The following is a 25053-nucleotide window of genomic DNA, read 5'->3' on the forward strand; positions in this document are numbered from 1 at the left end:
TCAGTGCTTGGTCCTCTGCTCTTTGTGATTTTTATTAATGACTTAGAGGAGGGGGCTGAAGGGTGGATCAGTAAATTTGCTGATGACACCAAGATTGGTGGAGTAGTGGATGAGGTGGAGGGCTGTTGTAGGCTGCAAAGAGACATAGATAGGATGCAAAGCTGGGCTGAAAAATGGCAAATGGAGTTTAACCCTGATAAATGTGAGGTGATTCATTTTGGTAGGACTAATTTAAATGTGGATTACAGGGTCAAAGGTAGGGTTCTGAAGACTGTGGAGGAACAGAGAGATCTTGGGGTCCATATCCACAGATCTCTGAAGGTTGCCACTCAAGTGGATAGAGCTGTGAAGAAGGCCTATAGTGTGTTAGCTTTTATTAACAGGGGGTTGGAGTTTAAGAGCCGTGGGGTTATGCTGCAACTGTACAGGACCTTGGTGAGACCACATTTGGAATATTGTGTGCCGTTCTGGTCACCTCACTACAAGAAGGATGTGGAGACACTGGAAAGAGTGCAGAGGAGATTTACCAGGATGTTGCCTGGTTTGGAGGGTATGTCTTATGAGGAAAGGTTGAGGGAACTTGGGCTTTTCTCTTTGGAGCAGAGGAGGTTGAGAGGAGACCTTATAGAGGTTTATAAGATGATGAGGGGGATAGATAGAGTGAATGTTCAAAGACTATTTCCTCGGGTGAATGGAGTGGTAACTAGGGGGCATAACTATAGGGTTCATGGTGGGAGATATAGGAAGGATGTCCGAGATAGGTTTTTTACTCAGAGAGTGGTTGGGGTGTGGAATGGACTGCCTGCAGTGATAGTGGAGTCGGACACTTTAGGAACATTTAAGAAGCTATTGGATAGACACATGGAGCACACCAGGATGATAGGGAGTGGGATAGCTTGATCTTGGTTTCAGACAAAGCTCGGCACAACATCGTGGGCCGAAGAGCCTGTTCTGTGCTGTACTGTTCTATGTTCTATTAACTTGTGTTCACAGAGTTGGGAAAAATATCTGCTTCCCTTAAACTTCGCCCTACAATTGACAGTTGTAACACCAGGGCGGATAAATTTCTTTATTCATTCCTGGGACATGGGTGTCGCTGGCTGGGCCCAGCATTTATTGCCCATCCCTAGTCGCCCTTGGAGGGCAGTTGAGAGTCACCCACATTGCTGTGGCTCTGGAGTCACATGTAGGCCAGACCGGGGTAAGGACGGCAGATTTCCTTCCCTAAAGGGAACCAGATGGGTTTTTCCGACAATGGGTCATCAGTCGATTCTTAATTCCAGATATTTTTTATTGAATTCAAATTCCACCGTCTGCCGTGGCGGGATTCGAACCCGGGTCCCCAGAACATTAGCTGAGTTTCTGGATTAATAGTCTAGCGATAATACCACTCGGCCGTCACCACCCCGACTGAAGCAATTATCTCACGGTGCACAAACTGGGGGGGGGCCTCCCACGCGAGTCCCTGTACGGCCAAGGCACACTCAGCCATTCCGGAGACACCTCGGAGATCGTGTTAGTGAGAAGCCGGCAGGATTTACCTGAAACTCCAGTGAATTGGTTCCAAAGACATCACCGTACAACGGTTTACCCGTTTCATCGACAGGGGGCTTTCCCCAGCCTCCAGCATGGTAGCCAAAGGAGCAACTCTGCAAAGCAACAACACACAGGGTCTTCACAGTGAGAACACTTCCACAGCGACAGAGAACAGACATTACGCTCCCCCGACGCAGCGCACACTTTACATTCCCCCAACGCAGCGCACACTTTACGCTCCCCCAACACAGCGCAGACATTACGCTCCCCCAACGCAGCGCACACTTTACGCTCCCCCAACACAGCGCAGACATTACGCTCCCCCAACGCAGCGCACACTTTACGCTCCCCCAACACAGCGCAGACATTACGCTCCCCCAATGCAGCGCAGACATTACGCTCCCCCAACGCAGCGCAGACGTTACGCTCCCCCGACGCGGTGCAGACATTACGCTCCCCCGACGCGGTGCAGACATTACGCTCCCCCAACGCAGCGCAGACGTTACACTCCCCGACGCACACAGGCACCCCACCCAACATCTCGTTCTCTGCTGCACCCTCATCAATCTGTGCCCCTCTGGTTACCCTCCTCCTGCCGCGAGAAACACACTCTCCTTACTTACTCCATCCAGATCCCCTCAACAGCTGCAGCGCATTGCCCAGCCTGGCACTGCCACGAGACAGACTTGCCCACCCACTCACCCCCCCATCCCCCGCCACTTCCCCCTTGGCACGAGCTTCATCAAGGCAGCACGGTGGCACAGTGGGTTAGCACTGCTGCCTCACAGAGCCAGGGACCCGGGTTTGATTCCCGGTTCAGGTCACTGTCTGTGCGGAGTCTGCACGTTCTCCCCGTGTCTGCGTGGGTTTCCTCCCACAGTCTGAAAGATGTGCGGGTTCGGGTGGATTGGCCGTCACCTCAGTGTAACCCGAACAGGCGCCGGAGTGCGGCGACGAGGGGATTTTCACAGCAACTTCATTGCAGTGTTAATGTCAGCCTTACTGGTGACACGAATAAATGAACTTACCTCCGGGATGGGTGAGTTTAAGCCGGGAATTTTGAGGTTGGGGTAGGATGGTGGAGGGCCGTACCTCTGCATTGCAATCAGCCAGGGCGGGGGAACCTTGTGCGCGTTCTGCAGAGGAAACAAGAGATCCGGAGTTAGAAGAAGCCACAGGGGACAAGGGGAGACTTCAGACAGACACCCCCACAGGAACACGCTGAGGACGCGATGTCCCAGAGTGCAACACAGGAGCCGCAAACCACAGGCGGAGGAGATATTCACGCAGCTGACAAACACTGTTAACAATGTCTTACAGGAGGAGAGAAAAAGGCACGGTTTGGGGCAGGAATTCCAGAGTTGAGGGATCAGGAGGAGAGGAGGGAGGGCAGGAGGACAGAGGGGGGAGGGAGGGCAGGAGGACAGAGGGGGGAGGGAGGGCAGGAGGACAGAGGGGGGAGGGAGGGCAGGAGGACAGAGGGGGGAGGGAGGGCAGGAGGACAGAGGGGGGAGGGAGGGCAGGAGGACAGAGAGGGGGGAGGGCAGGGGAGAGAGGGGGGAGGGCAGGGGAGAGAGGGGGGAGGGCAGGGGAGAGAGGGGGGAGGGCAGGGGAGAGAGGGGGGAGGGCAGGGGAGAGAGGGGGGAGGGCAGGGGAGAGAGGGGGGAGGGCAGGGGAGAGAGGGGGGAGGGCAGGGGAGAGAGGGGGGAGGGCAGGGGAGAGAGGGGGGAGGGCAGGGGAGAGAGGGGGGAGGGCAGGGGAGAGAGGGGGGAGGGCAGGGGAGAGAGGGGGGAGGGCAGGGGAGAGAGGGGGGAGGGCAGGGGAGAGAGGGGGGAGGGCAGGGGAGAGAGGGGGGAGGGCAGGGGAGAGAGGGGGGAGGGCAGGGGAGAGAGGGGGGAGGGCAGGGGAGAGAGGGGGGAGGGCAGGGGAGAGAGGGGGGAGGGCAGGGGAGAGAGGGGGGAGGGCAGGGGAGAGAGGGGGGAGGGCAGGGGAGAGAGGGGGGAGGGCAGGGGAGAGAGGGGGGAGGGCAGGGGAGAGAGGGGGAGGGCAGGGGAGAGAGGGGGAGGGCAGGGGAGAGAGGGGGGAGGGCAGGGGAGAGAGGGGGGAGGGCAGGGGAGAGAGCAGGGGAGAGAGGGGGGAGGGCAGGGGAGAGAGGGGGGAGGGGAGGGGAGAGAGGGGGGAGGGCAGGGGAGAGAGGGGGGAGGGCAGGGGAGAGAGGGGGGAGGGCAGGGGAGAGAGGGGGGAGGGGAGGGGGAGGGAGGGCAGGAGAGAGAGGGTGGGGAGGGAAGGGGAGGGAAGGGGAGGGGAGGGCAGGGGAGGGGAGGGCAGGGGAGGGCAGGGGAGGGCAGGGGAGGGCAGGGGAGGGCAGGCAGTTGGGTAACAGCACTTGGTCAGGTGACCATTGTTGCCAATCTGAGACTCTGCTGCTGGTATTAACTCTTTGTAAGAAGCCGGGAAGGACTGCAATGTTCACATAGTGTCCACTGTCACCATGGACAGGCACGCTCAGTTCCACAGACACAGGATCACTGCAGACCAGGCAGCCTGTCCAATCAGAGGGAACCAGAGGCCTCCCCACACCCACAGCAACACAAACCCGACTCCTCCGCTCACATTTCCCCAGTTTTACCGCTTTCTAAATGCTGCTGCTGCCCAGAGACAACACCATAAAATACAGTACTGGTGGGGACGGGTCTGTCACTGTATAACACTGGGGTACAGTACTGGTGGGGACGGGTCTGTCACTGTATAACACTGGGGTACAGTACTGGTGGGGACGGGTCTGTCACTGTATAACACTGGGGTACAGTACTGGTGGGGACGGGTCTGTCACTATAACACTGGGGTACAGTACTGGTGGGGACGGGTCTGTCACTGTATAACACTGGGGTACAGTACTGGTGGGGATGGGTCTGTCACTGTATAACACTGGGGTACAGTACTGGTGGGGACGGGTCTGTCGCTGTATATCACTGGGGTACAGTGCTGGTGGGGATGGGTCTGTCACTGTATAACACTGGGGTACAGTACTGGTGGGGACGGGTCTGTCACTATAACACTGGGGTACAGTACTGGTGGGGACGGGTCTGTCACTGTATAACACTGGGGTACAGTACTGGTGGGGACGGGTCTGTCATTGTATAACACTGGGGTACAGTACTGGTGGGGACGGGTCTGTCACTGTATAACACTGGGGTACAGTACTGGTGGGGACGGGTCTGTCACTGTATAACACTGGGGTACAGTACTGGTGGGGACGGGTCTGTCACTGTATAACACTGGGGTACAGTACTGGTGGGGATGGGTCTGTCACTGTATAACACTGGGGTACAGTACTGGTGGGGACGGGTCTGTCGCTGTATATCACTGGGGTACAGTGCTGGTGGGGATGGGTCTGTCACTGTATAACACTGGGGTACAGTACTGGTGGGGACGGGTCTGTCACTATAACACTGGGGTACAGTACTGGTGGGGACGGGTCTGTCATTGTATAACACTGGGGTACAGTACTGGTGGGGACGGGTCTGTCACTGTATAACACTGGGGTACAGTACTGGTGGGGATGGGTCTGTCACTGTATAACACTGGGGTACAGTACTGGTGGGGACGTGTCTGTCACTGTATAACACTGGGGTACAGTACTGGTGGGGACGGGTCTGTCACTGTATAACACTGGGGTACAGTACTGGTGGGGACGTGTCTGTCACTGTATAACACTGGGGTACAGTACTGGTGGGGACGGGTCTGTCACTGTATAACACTGGGGTACAGTACTGGTGGGGACGTGTCTGTCACTGTATAACACTGGGGTACAGTACTGGTGGGGACGGGTCTGTCACTGTATAACACTGGGGTACAGTACTGGTGGGGCCGGGTCTGTCGCTGTATAACACTGGGGTACAGTACTGGTGGGGCCGGGTCTGTCGCTGTATAACACTGGGGTACAGTACTGGTGGGGCCGGGTCTGTCGCTGTATAACACTGGGGTACAGTACTGGTGGGGCCGGGTCTGTCGCTGTATAACACTGGGGTGCAGTACTGGTGGGGACGGGTCTGTCACTGTATAACACTGGGGTACAGTACTGGTGGGGCCGGGTCTGTCGCTGTATAACACTGGGGTACAGTACTGGTGGGGCCGGGTCTGTCGCTGTATAACACTGGGGTGCAGTACTGGTGGGGACGGGTCTGTCACTGTATAACACTGAGGTACAGTACTGGTGGGGCCGGGTCTGTCGCTGTATAACACTGGGGTTCAGTACTGGTGGGGACGGGTCTGTCACTGTATAACACTGGGGTACAGTACTGGTGGGGACGGGTCTGTCGCTGTATAACACTGGGGTACAGTACTGGTGGGGACGGGTCTGTCACTGTATAACACTGGGGTACAGTACTGGTGGGGACGGGTCTGTCGCTGTATAACACTGGGGTACAGTACTGGTGGGGACGGGTCTGTCACTGTGTAACACTGGGGTACAGTACTGGTGGGGATGGGTATGTCACTGTATAACACTGGGGTACAGTACTGGTGGGGACGGGTCTGTCACTGTATAACACTGGGGTACAGTACTGGTGGGGACGGGTCTGTCACTGTATAACACTGGGGTACAGTACTGGTGGGGATGGGTCTGTCACTGTATAACACTGGGGTACAGTACTGGTGGGGACGGGTCTGTCACTGTATAACACTGGGGTACAGTACTGGTGGGGACGGGTCTGTCACTGTATAACACTGGGGTACAGTACTGGTGGGGATGGGTCTGTCACTGTATAACACTGGGGTACAGTACTGGTGGGGACGGGTCTGTCGCTGTATAACACTGGGGTACAGTACTGGTGGGGACGGGTCTGTCACTGTATAACACTGGAGTACAGTACTGGTGGGGATGGGGCTGTCACTGTATAACACTGGGGTACAGCACTGGTGGGGACGGGTCTGTCGCTGTATAACACTGGGGTACAGTACTGGTGGGGACGGGTCTGTCACTGTATAACACTGGGGTACAGCACTGGTGGGGACGGGTCTGTCACTGTATAACACTGGGGTACAGTACTGGTGTGGACGGGTCTGTCACTGTATAACACTGGGGTACAGTACTGGTGGGGATGGGTCTGTCACTGTATAACACTGGGGTACAGTACTGGTGGGGACGGGTCTGTCACTGTATAACACTGGGGTACAGTACTGGTGGGGACGGGTCTATCACTGTATAACACTGGGGTACAGTGCTGGTGGGGACAGGTCTGTCACTATAACACTGGGGTACAGTACTGGTGGGGACGGGTCTGTCGCTGTGTAACAATGGGGTACAGTACTGGTGGGGACGGGTCTATCACTGTATAACACTGGTGTACAGTACTGGTGGGGACGGGTCTGTCACTATAACACTGGGGTACAGTACTGGTGGGGGCGGGTCTGTCGCTGTGTAACAATGGGGTACAGTACTGGTGGGGACGGGTCCGTCACTGTATAACACTGGGGTACAGTACTGGTGGGGACGGGTCTGTCACTGTATAACACTGGGGGACAGTACTGGTGGGGACGGGTCTGTCACTGTATAACACTGGGGTACAGTACTGGTGGGGATGGGTCTGTCACTGTATAACACTGGGGTACAGTACTGGTGGGGACTGGTCTGTCACTGTATAACACTGGGGTACAGCACTGGTGGGGACGGGTCTGTCGCTGTATAACACTGGGGTACAGTACTGGTGGGGACGGGTCTGTCACTGTATAACACTGGGGTACAGTACTGGTGGGGACGGGTCTGTCGCTGTATAACACTGGGGTACAGTACTGGTGGGGACGGGTCTGTCACTGTATAACACTGGAGTACAGTACTGGTGGGGATGGGTCTGTCACTGTATAACACTGGGGTACAGTACTGGTGGGGACGGGTCTGTCACTGTATAACACTGGGGTACAGTACTGGTGGGGACGGGTCTGTCACTGTATAACACTGGGGTACAGTACTGGTGGGGACGGGTCTGTCACTGTATAACACTGGGGTACAGTACTGGTGGGGATGGGTCTGTCACTGTATAACACTGGGGTACAGTACTGGTGGGGACGGGTCTGTCACTGTATAACACTGGGGGACAGTACTGGTGGGGATGGGTCTGTCACTGTATAACACTGGGGTACAGTACTGGTGGGGACGGGTCTGTCACTGTATAACACTGGGGTACAGTACTGGTGGGGATGGGTCTGTCACTGTATAACACTGGGGTACAGTACTGGTGGGGACGGGTCTGTCACTGTATAACACTGGGGTACAGTACTGGTGGGGACGGGTCTGTCACTGTATAGCACTGGGGTACAGTACTGGTGGGGACGGGTCTGTCACTGTATAACACTGGGGTACAGTACTGGTGGGGACGGGTCTGTCGCTGTATAACACTGGGGTACAGTACTGGTGGGGACGGGTCTGTCACTGTATAACACTGGGGTACAGTACTGGTGGGGACGGGTCTGTCACTGTATAACACTGGGGTACAGTACTGGTGGGGACGGGTCTGTCACTGTATAACACTGGGGTACAGTACTGGTGGGGACGGGTCTGTCACTGTATAACACTGGGGTACAGTACTGGTGGGGACGGGTCTGTCACTGTATAACACTGGGGTACAGTACTGGTGGGGACGGGTCTGTCACTGTATAACACTGGGGTACAGTACTGGTGGGGACGGGTCTGTCGCTGTATAACACTGGGGTACAGTACTGGTGGGGCCGGGTCTGTCGCTGTATAACACTGGGGTGCAGTACTGGTGGGGACGGGTCTGTCACTGTATAACACTGGGGTACAGTACTGGTGGGGCCGGGTCTGTCGCTGTATAACACTGGGGTTCAGTACTGGTGGGGACGGGTCTGTCACTGTATAACACTGGGGTACAGTACTGGTGGGGACGGGTCTGTCGCTGTATAACACTGGGGTACAGTACTGGTGGGGACGGGTCTGTCACTGTATAACACTGGGGTACAGTACTGGTGGGGACGGGTCTGTCACTGTGTAACACTGGGGTACAGTACTGGTGGGGATGGGTATGTCACTGTATAACACTGGGGTACAGTACTGGTGGGGACGGGTCTGTCACTGTATAACACTGGGGTACAGTACTGGTGGGGACGGGTCTGTCACTGTATAACACTGGAGTACAGTACTGGTGGGGACGGGTCTGTCACTGTGTAACACTGGGGTACAGTACTGGTGGGGATGGGTCTGTCACTGTATAACACTGGGGTACAGTACTGGTGGGGACGGGTCTGTCGCTGTATAACACTGGGGTACAGTACTGGTGGGGACGGGTCTGTCACTGTATAACACTGGAGTACAGTACTGGTGGGGATGGGGCTGTCACTGTATAACACTGGGGTACAGCACTGGTGGGGACGGGTCTGTCGCTGTATAACACTGGGGTACAGTACTGGTGGGGACGGGTCTGTCACTGTATAACACTGGGGTACAGCACTGGTGGGGACGGGTCTGTCACTGTATAACACTGGGGTACAGTACTGGTGTGGACGGGTCTGTCACTGTATAACACTGGGGTACAGTACTGGTGGGGATGGGTCTGTCACTGTATAACACTGGGGTACAGTACTGGTGGGGACGGGTCTGTCACTGTATAACACTGGGGTACAGTGCTGGTGGGGACAGGTCTGTCACTATAACACTGGGGTACAGTACTGGTGGGGACGGGTCTGTCGCTGTGTAACAATGGGGTACAGTACTGGTGGGGACGGGTCTATCACTGTATAACACTGGTGTACAGTACTGGTGGGGACGGGTCTGTCACTATAACACTGGGGTACAGTACTGGTGGGGGCGGGTCTGTCGCTGTGTAACAATGGGGTACAGTACTGGTGGGGACGGGTCCGTCACTGTATAACACTGGGGTACAGTACTGGTGGGGACGGGTCTGTCACTGTATAACACTGGGGTACAGTACTGGTGGGGACGGGTCTGTCACTGTATAACACTGGGGTACAGTACTGGTGGGGACGGGTCTGTCACTGTATAACACTGGGGTACAGTACTGGTGGGGACGGGTCTGTCACTGTATAACACTGGGGTACAGTACTGGTGGGGATGGGTCTGTCGCTGTATAACACTGGGGTGCAGTACTGGTGGGGACGGGTCTGTCACTGTATAACACTGGGGTACAGTACTGGTGGGGCCGGGTCTGTCGCTGTATAACACTGGGGTTCAGTACTGGTGGGGACGGGTCTGTCACTGTATAACACTGGGGTACAGTACTGGTGGGGACGGGTCTGTCGCTGTATAACACTGGGGTACAGTACTGGTGGGGACGGGTCTGTCACTGTATAACACTTGGGTACAGTACTGGTGGGGACGGGTCTGTCACTGTATAACACTGGGGTACAGTACTGGTGGGGACGGGTCTGTCGCTGTATAACACTGGGGTACAGTACTGGTGGGGACGGGTCTGTCACTGTGTAACACTGGGGTACAGTACTGGTGGGGATGGGTATGTCACTGTATAACACTGGGGTACAGTACTGGTGGGGACGGGTCTGTCACTGTATAACACTGGGGTACAGTACTGGTGGGGACGGGTCTGTCACTGTATAACACTGGAGTACAGTACTGGTGGGGACGGGTCTGTCACTGTGTAACACTGGGGTACAGTACTGGTGGGGATGGGTCTGTCACTGTATAACACTGGGGTACAGTACTGGTGGGGACGGGTCTGTCGCTGTATAACACTGGGGTACAGTACTGGTGGGGACGGGTCTGTCACTGTATAACACTGGAGTACAGTACTGGTGGGGATGGGGCTGTCACTGTATAACACTGGGGTACAGCACTGGTGGGGACGGGTCTGTCGCTGTATAACACTGGGGTACAGTACTGGTGGGGACGGGTCTGTCACTGTATAACACTGGGGTACAGCACTGGTGGGGACGGGTCTGTCACTGTATAACACTGGGGTACAGTACTGGTGTGGACGGGTCTGTCACTGTATAACACTGGGGTACAGTACTGGTGGGGATGGGTCTGTCACTGTATAACACTGGGGTACAGTACTGGTGGGGACGGGTCTGTCACTGTATAACACTGGGGTACAGTGCTGGTGGGGACAGGTCTGTCACTATAACACTGGGGTACAGTACTGGTGGGGACGGGTCTGTCGCTGTGTAACAATGGGGTACAGTACTGGTGGGGACGGGTCTATCACTGTATAACACTGGTGTACAGTACTGGTGGGGACGGGTCTGTCACTATAACACTGGGGTACAGTACTGGTGGGGGCGGGTCTGTCGCTGTGTAACAATGGGGTACAGTACTGGTGGGGACGGGTCCGTCACTGTATAACACTGGGGTACAGTACTGGTGGGGACGGGTCTGTCACTGTATAACACTGGGGTACAGTACTGGTGGGGACGGGTCTGTCACTGTATAACACTGGGGTACAGTACTGGTGGGGATGGGTCTGTCACTGTATAACACTGGGGTACAGTACTGGTGGGGACGGGTCTGTCACTGTATAACACTGGGGTACAGCACTGGTGGGGACGGGTCTGTCGCTGTATAACACTGGGGTACAGTACTGGTGGGGACGGGTCTGTCACTGTATAACACTGGGGTACAGTACTGGTGGGGACGGGTCTGTCGCTGTATAACACTGGGGTACAGTACTGGTGGGGACGGGTCTGTCACTGTATAACACTGGAGTACAGTACTGGTGGGGATGGGTCTGTCACTGTATAACACTGGGGTACAGTACTGGTGGGGACGGGTCTGTCACTGTATAACACTGGGGTACAGTACTGGTGGGGATGGGTCTGTCACTGTATAACACTGGGGTACAGTACTGGTGGGGACGGGTCTGTCACTGTATAACACTGGGGGACAGTACTGGTGGGGATGGGTCTGTCACTGTATAACACTGGGGTACAGTACTGGTGGGGACGGGTCTGTCACTGTATAACACTGGGGTACAGTACTGGTGGGGATGGGTCTGTCACTGTATAACACTGGGGTACAGTACTGGTGGGGACGGGTCTGTCACTGTATAACACTGGGGTACAGTACTGGTGGGGACGGGTCTGTCACTGTATAGCACTGGGGTACAGTACTGGTGGGGACGGGTCTGTCACTGTATAACACTGGGGTACAGTACTGGTGGGGACGGGTCTGTCGCTGTATAACACTGGGGTACAGTACTGGTGGGGACGGGTCTGTCACTGTATAACACTGGGGTACAGTACTGGTGGGGACGGGTCTGTCACTGTATAACACTGGGGTACAGTACTGGTGGGGACGGGTCTGTCACTGTATAACACTGGGGTACAGTACTGGTGGGGACGGGTCTGTCACTGTATAACACTGGGGTACAGTACTGGTGGGGACGGGTCTGTCACTGTATAACACTGGGGTACAGTACTGGTGGGGACGGGTCTGTCACTGTATAACACTGGGGTACAGTACTGGTGGGGACGGGTCTGTCGCTGTATAACACTGGGGTACAGTACTGGTGGGGACGGGTCTGTCACTGTGTAACACTGGGGTACAGTACTGGTGGGGATGGGTATGTCACTGTATAACACTGGGGTACAGTACTGGTGGGGACGGGTCTGTCACTGTATAACACTGGGGTACAGTACTGGTGGGGACGGGTCTGTCACTGTATAACACTGGAGTACAGTACTGGTGGGGACGGGTCTGTCACTGTATAACACTGGGGTACAGTACTGGTGGGGATGGGTCTGTCACTGTATAACACTGGGGTACAGTACTGGTGGGGACGGGTCTGTCGCTGTATAACACTGGGGTACAGTACTGGTGGGGACGGGTCTGTCACTGTATAACACTGGAGTACAGTACTGGTGGGGATGGGGCTGTCACTGTATAACACTGGGGTACAGCACTGGTGGGGATGGTCTGTCGCTGTATAACACTGGGGTACAGTACTGGTGGGGACGGGTCTGTCACTGTATAACACTGGGGTACAGCACTGGTGGGGACGGGTCTGTCACTGTATAACACTGGGGTACAGTACTGGTGTGGACGGGTCTGTCACTGTATAACACTGGGGTACAGTACTGGTGGGGATGGGTCTGTCACTGTATAACACTGGGGTACAGTACTGGTGGGGACGGGTCTGTCACTGTATAACACTGGGGTACAGTACTGGTGGGGACAGGTCTGTCACTATAACACTGGGGTACAGTACTGGTGGGGACGGGTCTGTCGCTGTGTAACAATGGGGTACAGTACTGGTGGGGACGGGTCTGTCACTGTATAACACTGGTGTACAGTACTGGTGGGGACGGGTCTGTCACTATAACACTGGGGTACAGTACTGGTGGGGGCGGGTCTGTCGCTGTGTAACAATGGGGTACAGTACTGGTGGGGACGGGTCTGTCACTGTATAACACTGGGGTACAGTACTGGTGGGGACGGGTCTGTCACTGTATAACACTGGGGTACAGTACTGGTGGGGACGGGTCTGTCACTGTATAACACTGGGGTACAGTACTGGTGGGGATGGGTCTGTCACTGTATAACACTGGGGTACAGTACTGGTGGGGACGGGTCTGTCACTGTATAACACTGGGGTACAGCACTGGTGGGGACGGGTCTGTCGCTGTATAACACTGGGGTACAGTACTGGTGGGGACGGGTCTGTCACTGTATAACACTGGGGTACAGTACTGGTGGGGACGGGTCTGTCGCTGTATAACACTGGGGTACAGTACTGGTGGGGACGGGTCTGTCACTGTATAACACTGGAGTACAGTACTGGTGGGGATGGGTCTGTCACTGTAACACTGGGGTACAGTACTGGTGGGGACGGGTCTGTCACTGTGTTACACTGGGGTACAGTACTGGTGGGGACGGGTCTGTCGCTGTATAACACTGGGGTACAGTACTGGTGGGGACGGGTCTGTCGCTGTATAACACTGGGGTACAGTACTGGTGGGGACAGGTCTGTCGCTGTATAACACTGGGGTACAGTACTGGTGGGGACGGGTCTGTCGCTGTATAACACTGGGGTACAGTACTGGTGGGGACGGGTCTGTCACTGTATAACACTGTGGTACTGTACTGGTGGGGACGGGTCTGTCACTGTATAACACTGGAGTACAGTACTGGTGGGGATGGGTCTGTCACTGTATAACACTGGGGTACAGTACTGGTGGGGACGGGTCTGTCACTGTATAACACTGGGGTACAGTACTGGTGGGGACGGGTCTGTCACTGTATAACACTGGGGTACAGTACTGGTGGGGATGGGTCTGTCACTGTATAACACTGGGGTACAGTACTGGTTGGGACGGGTCTGTCACTGTATAACACTGGGGTACAGTACTGGTGGGGATGGGTCTGTCACTGTATAACACTGGGGTACAGTACTGGTGGGGACGGGTCTGTCACTGTATAACACTGGGGTACAGTACTGGTGGGGACGGGTCTGTCACTGTATAACACTGGGGTACAGTACTGGTGGGGATGGGTCTGTCACTGTATAACACTGGGGTACAGTACTGGTGGGGACGGGTCTGTCACTGTATAACACTGGGGTACAGTACTGGTGGGGATGGGTCTGTCACTGTATAACACTGGGGTACAGTACTGGTGGGGACGGGTCTGTCACTGTATAACACTGGGGTACAGTACTGGTGGGGATGGGTCTGTCACTGTATAACACTGGGGTACAGTACTGGTGGGGACGGGTCTGTCACTGTATAACACTGGGGTACAGTACTGGTGGGGATGGGTCTGTCACTGTATAACACTGGGGTACAGTACTGGTGGGGACGGGTCTGTCACTGTATAACACTGGGGTACAGTACTGGTGGGGACGGGTCTGTCACTGTATAACACTGGGGTACAGTACTGGTGGGGACGGGTCTGTCACTGTATAACACTGGGGTACAGTACTGGTGGGGACGGGTCTGTCCTGTATAACACTGGGGTACAGTACTGGTGGGGACGGGTCTGTCACTGTATAACACTGGGGTACAGTACTGGTGGGGACGGGTCTGTCACTGTATAACACTGGGGTACAGTACTGGTGGGGACGGGTCTGTCACTGTATAACACTGGGGTACAGTACTGGTGGGGACGGGTCTGTCACTGTATAACACTGGGGTACAGTACTGGTGGGGACGGGTCTGTCACTGTATAACACTGGGGTACAGTACTGGTGGGGACGGGTCTGTCACTGTATAACACTGGGGTACAGTACTGGTGGGGACGGGTCTGTCACTGTATAACACTGGGGTACAGTACTGGTGGGGACGGGTCTGTCACTGTATAACACTGGGGTACAGTACTGGTGGGGACGGGTCTGTCACTGTATAACACTGGGGTACAGTACTGGTGGGGATGGGTCTGTCACTGTATAACACTGGGGTACAGTACTGGTGGGGACGGGTCTGTCACTGTATAACACTGGGGTACAGTACTGGTGGGGACGGGTCTGTCACTGTATAACACTGGGGTACAGTACTGGTGGGGACGGGTCTGTCACTGTATAACACTGGGGTACAGTACTGGTGGGGACGGGTCTGTCACTGTATAACACTGGGGTACAGTACTGGTGGGGATGGGTCTGTCACTGTATAACACTGGGGTACAGTACTGGTGGGGACGGGTCTGTTACTGTATAACACTGGGGTACAGTACTGGTGGGGATGGGTCTGTCACTGTATAACACTGGGGTACAGTACTGGTGGGGACGGGTCTGTCACTGTATAACACTGGGGTACAGTACTGGTGGGGATGGGTCTGTCACTGTATAACACTGGGGTACAGTACTGGTGGGGACGGGTCTGTCACTGTATAACACTGGGGTACAGTACTGGTGGGGACGGGTCTGTCACTGTATAACACTGGGGTACAGTACTGGTGGGGACGGGTCTGTCACTGTATAACACTGGGGTACAGTACTGGTGGGGACGGGTCTGTCCTGTATAACACTGGGGTACAGTACTGGTGGGGACGGGTCTGTCACTGTATAACACTGGGGTACAGTACTGGTGGGGACGGGTCTGTCACTGTATAACACTGGGGTACAGTACTGGTGGGGACGGGTCTGTCACTGTATAACACTGGGGTACAGTACTGGTGGGGACGGGTCTGTCACTGTATAACACTGGGGTACAGTACTGGTGGGGACGGGTCTGTCACTGTATAACACTGGGGTACAGTACTGGTGGGGACGGGTCTGTCACTGTATAACACTGGGGTACAGTACTGGTGGGGACGGGTCTGTCACTGTATAACACTGGGGTACAGTACTGGTGGGGACGGGTCTGTCACTGTATAACACTGGGGTACAGTACTGGTGGGGACGGGTCTGTCACTGTATAACACTGGGGTACAGTACTGGTGGGGATGGGTCTGTCACTGTATAACACTGGGGTACAGTACTGGTGGGGACGGGTCTGTCACTGTATAACACTGGGGTACAGTACTGGTGGGGACGGGTCTGTCACTGTATAACACTGGGGTACAGTACTGGTGGGGACGGGTCTGTCACTGTATAACACTGGGGTACAGTACTGGTGGGGACGGGTCTGTCACTGTATAACACTGGGGTACAGTACTGGTGGGGATGGGTCTGTCACTGTATAACACTGGGGTACAGTACTGGTGGGGACGGGTCTGTTACTGTATAACACTGGGGTACAGTACTGGTGGGGACGGGTCTGTCACTGTATAACACTGGGGTACAGTACTGGTGGGGACAGGTCTGTCGCTGTATAACACTGGGGTACAGTACTGGTGGGGACGGGTCTGTCACTGTATAACACTGGGGTACAGTACTGGTGGGGACACGTCTGTCACTGTATAACACTGGGGCACAGTACTGGTGGGGACACGTCTGTCACTGTATAACACTGGGGTACAGTACTGGTGGGGACACGTCTGTCACTGTATAACACTGGGGTACAGTACTGGTGGGGACGGGTCTGTCGCTGTATAACACTGGGGTACAGTACTGGTGGGGACGGGTCTGTCGCTGTATAACACTGGGGTACAGTACTGGTGGGGACACGTCTGTCACTGTATAACACTGGGGTACAGTACTGGTGGGGACACGTCTGTCACTGTATAACACTGGGGTACAGTACTGGTGGGGATGGGTCTGTCGCTGTGTAACACTGGGGTACAGTACTGGTGGGGACGGGTCTGTCGCTGTATAACACTGGGGTACAGTACTGGTGGGGATGGGTCTGTCGCTGTGTAACACTGGGGTACAGTACTGGTGGGGACGGGTCTGTCGCTGTATAACACTGGGGTACAGTACTGGTGGGGACGGGTCTGTCGCTGTATAACACTGGGGTACAGTACTGGTGGGGACGGGTCTGTCACTGTGTAACACTGGGGTACAGTACTGGTGGGGACGGGTCTGTCGCTGTATAACACTGGGGTACAGTACTGGTGGGGACGGGTCTGTCACTGTATAACACTGGGGTACAGTACTGGTGGGGACGGGTCTGTCACTGTATAACACTGGGGTACAGTACTGGTGGGGACGGGTCTGTCGCTGTATCACACTGGGGTACAGTACTGGTGGGGACACGTCTGTCACTCTAAGTCTGCTGCAGCTTTGATACAGTATTTGAGCGCTCCGATCTCATTCCCAGGTGTGAAGCGACTGTTCCTGGCAGTGGGAAGACGTTACTCACAGCTCCCACCGGCATTCCGAGAGCCAGTCTCAGCTCGTCCGACAGATCTCCGGGCTTCTTCTCCTTCAGCCTCGTCTCAAACTCCTTCCCCTGTCAAAAAGCCAGGGAACAAAACACCGTCTGTCAGACAGGAAACTGCGGAGTTTCATCAGTGCTGCCTGTACTCAGAACCAGCCTCATATATAATCCATCCAGTGGGCCGAATGGCCTCCTTCTGTACTCTCGGGATTCTATTAGTGACATATTCACACAGCGCTTCACAGAATTGTAAAACCCACTGCCTGTAAGGGCGGTAAGAAGTCTCACAACACCAGGTTAAAGTCCAACAGGTTTATTTGGAATCACGAGCTTTCGGAGCGCTGCTCCTTCATCATCGAACATAGAAAAGCTACAGCAAACAGGCCCTTCGGCCCACAAGTTGTGCCGACCATGTCCCTCCCTACTAGGCTTACCTATCACCCTCTATCTTACTAACTTCCATGAACTTATCCAAAAGTCTCTGAAAAGACCCTATCGAATCCGCCTCCACCACCACTACCGGCAGCCGATCCACCCACCACCCTCTGAGTGAAAAACCTACCCCTAACATCTCCTCTGTACCTCCTCCCCAGCACCCTAAACCTGTGTCCTCTTGTGGCAACCATTTCAGCCCTGGGTAAAAGCCTCTGAGAATCCACTCTATCAATACCCCTCAACATCTTATACACCTCTATCAGGTCACCCCTCATCCTTCACTTCTCCAAGGAGAAAAGACCTAGCTCTCTCAACCTATCCTCATAAGGCATGCCACTTAATCCCGGCAACATCCTTGTAAATCTCCTCTGCACCCTTTCTATGGCTTCCACATCCTTTCTGTAATGAGGCGACCAGAACTGGGCACAGTACTCCAGGTGGGGTCTGACCAGGGTCCTATACAGCTGCAGCATTATCTCCCGATTTCTAAACTCAATTCCTCTATTGATGAAGGCCAGTATTCCATACGCCTTCTTAACCACAGCCTCTACCTGCGACGCTGCTTTGAGCGTCCTATGAACCCGGACCCCAAGATCCTTCTGATCTTCCACACTGCCAAGCGTCTTACCCTTAATATTATATTCTTTCATCCTATTCGACCTGCCAAAATGAACCACCACACACTTATCTGGGTTGAAGTCCATCTGCCACTTCTCCGCCCAGTCTTGCATCTTATCTATATCTCGTTGCAACTGCTGACATCCCTCTACACTATCCACAACACCACCAACCTTTGTGTCATCAGCAAACTTGCCAACCCATCCTTCCACTTCCTCATCCAGGTCATTTATAAAAATCACAAAGAGTAAGGGTCCCAGAACAGATCCCTGGGGCACTCCACTGGTGACCGGCCTCCATGCTGAAAAAGACCCATCTACAACCACTCTTTGCCTTCTCTGGACAAGCCAGTTCTGGATCCACAAAGCAACGTCCCCTTGTATCCCATGCCCCTTCACTTTCTCCATAAGCCTTGCATGGGGCACCTTATCAAACGCAGTTGAGTGGAAAGTTGGTTTCACAAACACGGCCTATACAGACAGAGACACAATTGCAAGATAATGATTGGAATGTGAGTCTTTACGTAATCAAGACTTTAAAAGTACAGGGTACCTGCAAAGACTCACATTCCAACCATTATCTTGCAATTGTGTCTCTGTCTATATATGCCGTGTTTGTGAAACCAACACTGCACTCACCTGATGAAGGAGCAGCGCTCCGAAAGCTCGTGATCCCAAAAAAAACCTGTTGGATTTTAACCTGGAGTTGTGAGACTTCTTACTGTGCCCACCCCAGTCCAACGCCGGCATCTCCACATCATGTAAGGGCAGTGGGAGCAGATTCAAAAGGAACATTCAAAACCGACAAGTGACCAAAAACTCAAAGAGTTTTAAGGAGCATCTTAAAGGAGAGACACAGAGAGAGACACAAAGAGGTGGAGATGTTTAGGGAGGGAATTCCAGAGCCTCGGGCTCCCCCCCCCCCCCCGGCAGCTGAAGGCACGGCCGCCAATGGCGGAATTGGGGGATGCTCAAGAGGCCGGAATTGGAGGAACGCAGAGATCTCGGCGGGTTGTAGGAGGTTACAGAGATAGGGAGGGGGTGTAGGGGCTGGAGGAGGTTACAGAGATAGGGAGAGGGTGTAGGGGCTGGAGGAGGTTACAGAGATAGGGAGAGGGTGTAGGGGCTGGGGGAGGTTACAGAGATAGGGGGAGGGTGTAGGGGCTGGAGGAGGTTACAGAGATAGGGAGAGGGTGTAGGGGCTGGGGGAGGTTACAGAGATAGGGAGAGGGTGTAGGGGCTGGAGGAGGTTACAGAGATAGGGAGGGGGTGTAGGGGCTGGAGGAGGTTACAGAGATTGGGGGGGGTGTAGGGGCTGGAGGAGGTTACAGAGATAGGGAGGGGGTGTAGGGGCTGGGGGAGGTTACAGAGATTGGGGGGGGTGTAGGGGCTGGAGGAGGTTACAGAGATAGGGAGAGGGTGTAGGGGCTGGAGGAGGTTACAGAGATAGGGAGGGGGTGTAGGGGCTGGAGGAGGTTACAGAGATAGGGAGGGGGTGTAGGCACAGGAGGAAGTTACAGAGATAGGGAGGTGTCTGTCGGGGCTGGGGGAGGTTACAGAGATAGGGAGGGGGTGTAGGCACAGGAGGAAGTTACAGAGATAGGGAGGTGTCTGTCGGGGCTGGGGGAGGTTACAGAGATAGGGAGGGGGTGTAGGCACAGGAGGAAGTTACAGAAATAGGGAGGTGTCTGTCGGGGCTGGGGGAGGTTACAGAGATAGGGAGGGGGTGTTGGCACAGGAGGAAGTTACAGAGATAGGGAGGTGTCTGTCGGGGCTGGGGGAGGTTACAGAGATAGGGAGGGGGTGTAGGCACAGGAGGAAGTTACAGAAATAGGGAGGTGTCTGTCGGGGCTGGGGGAGGTTACAGAGATAGGGGTGAGGATCATTTGAAAACATGGATGAGAGGTTTACGCAGGAATTCTACCACCCCCCCCCCTACTTATTGTCCAACCCTAATTGCCCTGGGTCAGAGGGGCATTAATGAGTTGCTGTGGCTCTGGAGTCACATGTAGGCCAGACCGGGTAAGGACAGCAGATTTCCTTCCCTAAAGGACATGAGTGACCCAGATGGTTTTTACAACAATCGATGAGTTACATGGAGATCAGTAGATTCTTAATTCCAGATTTTTATTTTAGACAAATTTCCCTTAGAATCATAGAAACCCTACAGTGCAGAAAGAGGCCATTCGGCCCATCGAGTCTGCACCGACCACAATCCCACCCAGGCCTTGCCCCCATATCCCTACACATTTACCCGCTAATCCCTCTAACCTACGCACCTCAGGACACTAAGGAGCAATTTAGCACGGCCAATCAACCTAACCTGCACATCTTTGGACTGTGGGAGGAAACCGGAGCACCCGGAGGAAACCCACACAGACACGGGGAGAATGTGCAAACTCCACACAGACAGTGACCCAAGCCGGGAATTGAACCCGGGTCCCTGGCACTGTGAGGCAGCAGTGCTAACCCACTGTGCCACCGTGCTGCAGGTGGAGGCCATTCAGCCCATTGTGCTTGTGCTAGCTCTTTGCAAGATCTGTCTAATCAGTTTAACTCCTTCCCCCACAGCACTGCAAATCCAATCCCCCCCTCCCTTTGAGAGCTTTTATAAAGTTTATTTATTAGTGTCACAAGGAAGGATTACATTAACACTACAATGAAGTTACTGTGAAAATCCCCTCGTCGCCCACACTCCGGCGCCTGTTCGGGTTACACTGAGGGAGAATTTAGCACGGCCCAATGTACCTAACCAGCACATCTTTGGAGTGTTGGAGGAAACCGGAGCACCCGGAGGAAACCCACGCAGACACGGGGAGAACGTGCAGACTCCGCACAGACAGTGACCCGAGCCCCGGGGAATCGAACCCGGGTCCCTGGCGTTGTGAGGCAGCAGTGCTAAATAATGTGAAAGTTCCTATTGAACCGGCTTCCACGAGGGAGAGCGGGAGCGTGTGGAGTCTGCAGTCGGGGTCTCTGATCAGCGCTTAGTGCTGCCCTGTTAATAGCTGCAATAAAGTGATTAGCAGGAAGTAATCGGAGAAGACTGTAACACAATGAGAGAGAGATCTGTTCACCATGTATCTCTGTTCCATCACTTTCACAACAGTTATCCGCTCGCGCTGAGATTAGATTACAATCCAACAGTAAAACAATATCTTTATCAGGTACAGCATGTCACTCCACAGGAAACGGTCCGAGATTCCGATCGGAGACGGGACAAATAACCACAAACGTCCAAAAATAAACAACTACCCCCTATTCCCACCCCCCACAGGACGTCCCAAAACATTTCCAAGTAAGGCACATTCTGAAGTGCGCTCGCTGTTATATTGTATCACAGGAAATGTGTTATCATCAGAAAGGCAGCAGCCAATTTACACACAGCAAGATCCCACACACAGCAATCTGATCATCTCACCCACCATCGTCTCAAGAGGGAACTAGGAATGGGTAATAAATGCTGGATAGCAAGCGTCGTCATCTGTCCGACAGTGCGGCGCTCCCTCAGCACTGACCCTCCCACAGTGCGGCGCTCCCTCAGCACTGACCCTCCCACAGTGCGGCGCTCCCTCAGCACTGACCCTCCCACAGTGCGGCGCTCCCTCAGCACTGACTCTCCCACAGTGCGGCGCTCCCTCAGCACTGACCCTCCCACAGTGCGGCGCTCCCTCAGCACTGACCCTCCCACAGTGCGGCGCTCCCTCAGCACTGACCCTCCCACAGTGCGGCACTCCCTCAGCACTGACCCTCCCACAGTGCGGCGCTCCCTCAGCACTGACCCTCCCACAGTGCGGCGCTCCCTCAGCACTGACCCTCCCACAGTGCGGCGCTCCCTCAGCACTGACCCTCCCACAGTGCGGCGCTCCCTCAGCACTGACCCTCCCACAGCGTGGCGCCCCCTCAGCACTGACCCTCCCACAGTGCGGTGCTCCCTCAGCACTGACTCTCCCACAGTGCGGCACTCCCTCAGCACTGACCCTCCCACAGTGCGGCGCTCACCCAGCACTGACCCTCCCACAGTGCGGCGCTCCCTCAGCACTGACCCTCCCACAGTGCGGCGCTCCCTCAGCACTGACCCTCCCACAGTGCGGCGCTCCCTCAGCACTGACCCTCCCACAGTGCGGCGCTCCCTCAGCACTGACCCTCCCAGAGTGCGGCGCTCCCTCAGCACTGACCCTCCCACAGTGCGGCGCTCCCTCAGCACTGACCCTCCCACAGTGCGGCGCTCCCTCAGCACTGACCCTCCCACAGTGCGGCGCTCCCTCAGCACTGACCCTCCCACAGTGCGGCGCTCCCTCAGCACTGACCCTCCCACAGTGCGGTGCTCCCTCAGCACTGACTCTCCCACAGTGCGGCGCTCCCTCAGCACTGACCCTCCCACAGTGCGGCGCTCCCTCAGCACTGACCCACAGTGCGGCGCTCCCTCAGCACTGACCCTCCCACAGTGCGGCGCTCCCTCAGCACTGACCCTCCCACAGTGCGACGCTCCCTCAGCACTGACCCTCCCACAGCGTGGCGCTCCCTCAGCACTGGCCCTCCCACAGTGCGGCGCTCCCTCAGCACTGACCCTCCCACAGTGCGGCGCTCCCTCAGCACTGACCCTCCCACAGTGCGGCGCTCCCTCAGCACTGACCCTCCCACAGTGCGGCGCTCCCTCAGCACTGACTCTCCCACAGTGCGGCGCTCCTTCAGCACTGACTCTCCCACAGTGCGGCGCTCCCTCAGCACTGACCCTCCCACAGTGCGGCGCTCCCTCAGCACTGACTCTCCCACAGTGCGGCGCTCCCTCAGCACTGACTCTCCCACAGTGCGGCGCTCCCTCAGCACTGACCCTCCCACAGTGTGGCGCTCCCTCAGCACTGACCCTCCCACAGTGCGGCGCACCCTCAGCACTGACCCTCCCACAGTGCGGCGCTCCCTCAGCACTGACCCTCCCACAGTGCGGCGCTCCCTCAGCACTGACCCTCCCACAGTGCGGCGCTCCCTCAGCACTGACCCTCCCACAGTGCGGCGCTCCCTCAGCACTGACCCTCCCACAGTGCGGCGCTCCCTCAGCACTGACCCACAGTGCGGCGCTCCCTCAGCACTGACCCTCCCACAGTGCGGCGCTCCCCCAGCACTGACCCTCCCACAGTGCGGTGCTCCCTCAGCACTGACCCTCCCACAGTGTGGCGCTCCCTCAGCACTGACCCTCCCACAGTGCGGCGCTCCCCCAGCACTGACTCTCCCACAGTGCGGCGCTCCTTCAGCACTGACTCTCCCACAGTGCGGCGCTCCCTCAGCACTGACCCTCCCACAGTGCGGCGCTCCCTCAGCACTGACTCTCCCACAGTGCGGCGCTCCCTCAGCACTGACTCTCCCACAGTGCGGCGCTCCCTCAGCACTGACCCTCCCACAGTGTGGCGCTCCCTCAGCACTGACCCTCCCACAGTGCGGCGCACCCTCAGCACTGACCCTCCCACAGTGCGGCGCTCCCTCAGCACTGACCCTCCCACAGTGCGGCGCTCCCTCAGCACTGACCCTCCCACAGTGCGGCGCTCCCTCAGCACTGACCCTCCCACAGTGCGGCGCTCCCTCAGCACTGACCCTCCCACAGTGCGGCGCTCCCTCAGCACTGACCCACAGTGCGGCGCTCCCTCAGCACTGACCCTCCCACAGTGCGGCGCTCCCCCAGCACTGACCCTCCCACAGTGCGGCGCTCCCTCAGCACTGACCCTCCCACAGTGCGGTGCTCCCTCAGCACTGACCCTCCCACAGTGTGGCGCTCCCTCAGCACTGACCCTCCCACAGTGCGGCGCTCCCCCAGCACTGACCCTCCCACAGTGCGGCGCTCCCTCAACACTGACCCTCCCACAGTGCGGTGCTCCCTCAGCACTGACCCTCCCACAGTGTGGCGCTCCCTCAGCACTGACCCTCCCACAGTGCGGCGCTCCCTCAGCACTGACCCTCCCACAGTGCGGCGCTCCCTCAGCACTGACCCTCCCACAGTGCGGCGCTCCCTCAGCACTGACCCTCCCACAGCGTGGCGCTCCGCAGTGTTGCTGAGGGGATCATGAACGTAGGCCATTCAGCCCCTCTCAGCGTTGAGTCAGCACAGATCAGAGACAGTTCAGGAATAATGAGGTTCCAGCTCCCACCCCCACCCAAACATCTGCTCCGATGGAGACAATATCAGTGCAGCGGCACTCGGAGTCCTCGTTCGTTACCTCGTAGTACAGGTCTCCGTGAATGGTCAGTTTGGGTTTAGTTTGCCACTTGAAGAAGGCATCGTGCAGCTTCTGATAATCAATGTCAATTTTACCCATTTTCGGCCGAACCTTCTCCCTCATTTTAGTCTTCATGGTTTTCTGCTCTTCCTGTGGACAGGGACACACACACAATTAGAACATAGTGTCCCCCTCCCCCCCCACACACAAATTAGAACACAGTGTCCCCCTCACCCCCCCACACACACACAATTAGAACATAGTGTCCCCCTCCCCCCCCACACACAAATTAGAACACAGTGTCCCCCTCACCCCCCCACACACACACAATTAGAACATAGTGTCCCCCTCCCCCCCCACACACAGATTAGAACAGTGTCCCCCTCTCCCCCACACACACACACAGATTAGAACGCAGTGTCCCCCTCTCCCCCACACACACACACAGATTAGAACGCAGTGTCCCCCTCTCCCCAACACACACACACAGATTAGAACGCAATGTCCCCCTCTCCCCAACACACACACACAGATTAGAACGCAGTGTCCCCCCCTCTCCCACACACACACAGATT

At 56.0% G+C, this 25053-nt stretch overlaps 1 protein-coding gene across 1 annotated transcript in view; it reads right to left on the minus strand.

Moving 5' to 3' along the window:
- Positions 1-24628, minus strand: part of LOC144490094 (splicing factor 3B subunit 2-like) — a gene marked incomplete at both ends in the record, with an annotated part of 44625 nt that extends 19997 nt beyond the window's left edge. The window contains 4 exons of the mRNA XM_078207902.1: positions 1542-1649; positions 2565-2672; positions 17200-17289; positions 24479-24628. Coding sequence (XP_078064028.1) covers positions 1542-1649; positions 2565-2672; positions 17200-17289; positions 24479-24628 — 456 coding nt within the window. The remainder of the gene's footprint in view (positions 1-1541; positions 1650-2564; positions 2673-17199; positions 17290-24478) is intronic.
- Positions 24629-25053: the final 425 nt, after the last annotated feature.

This window comes from Mustelus asterias, unplaced genomic scaffold, assembly GCF_964213995.1.
Source record: "Mustelus asterias unplaced genomic scaffold, sMusAst1.hap1.1 HAP1_SCAFFOLD_2865, whole genome shotgun sequence".
NCBI classification, from domain to species: domain Eukaryota; kingdom Metazoa; phylum Chordata; class Chondrichthyes; order Carcharhiniformes; family Triakidae; genus Mustelus; species Mustelus asterias.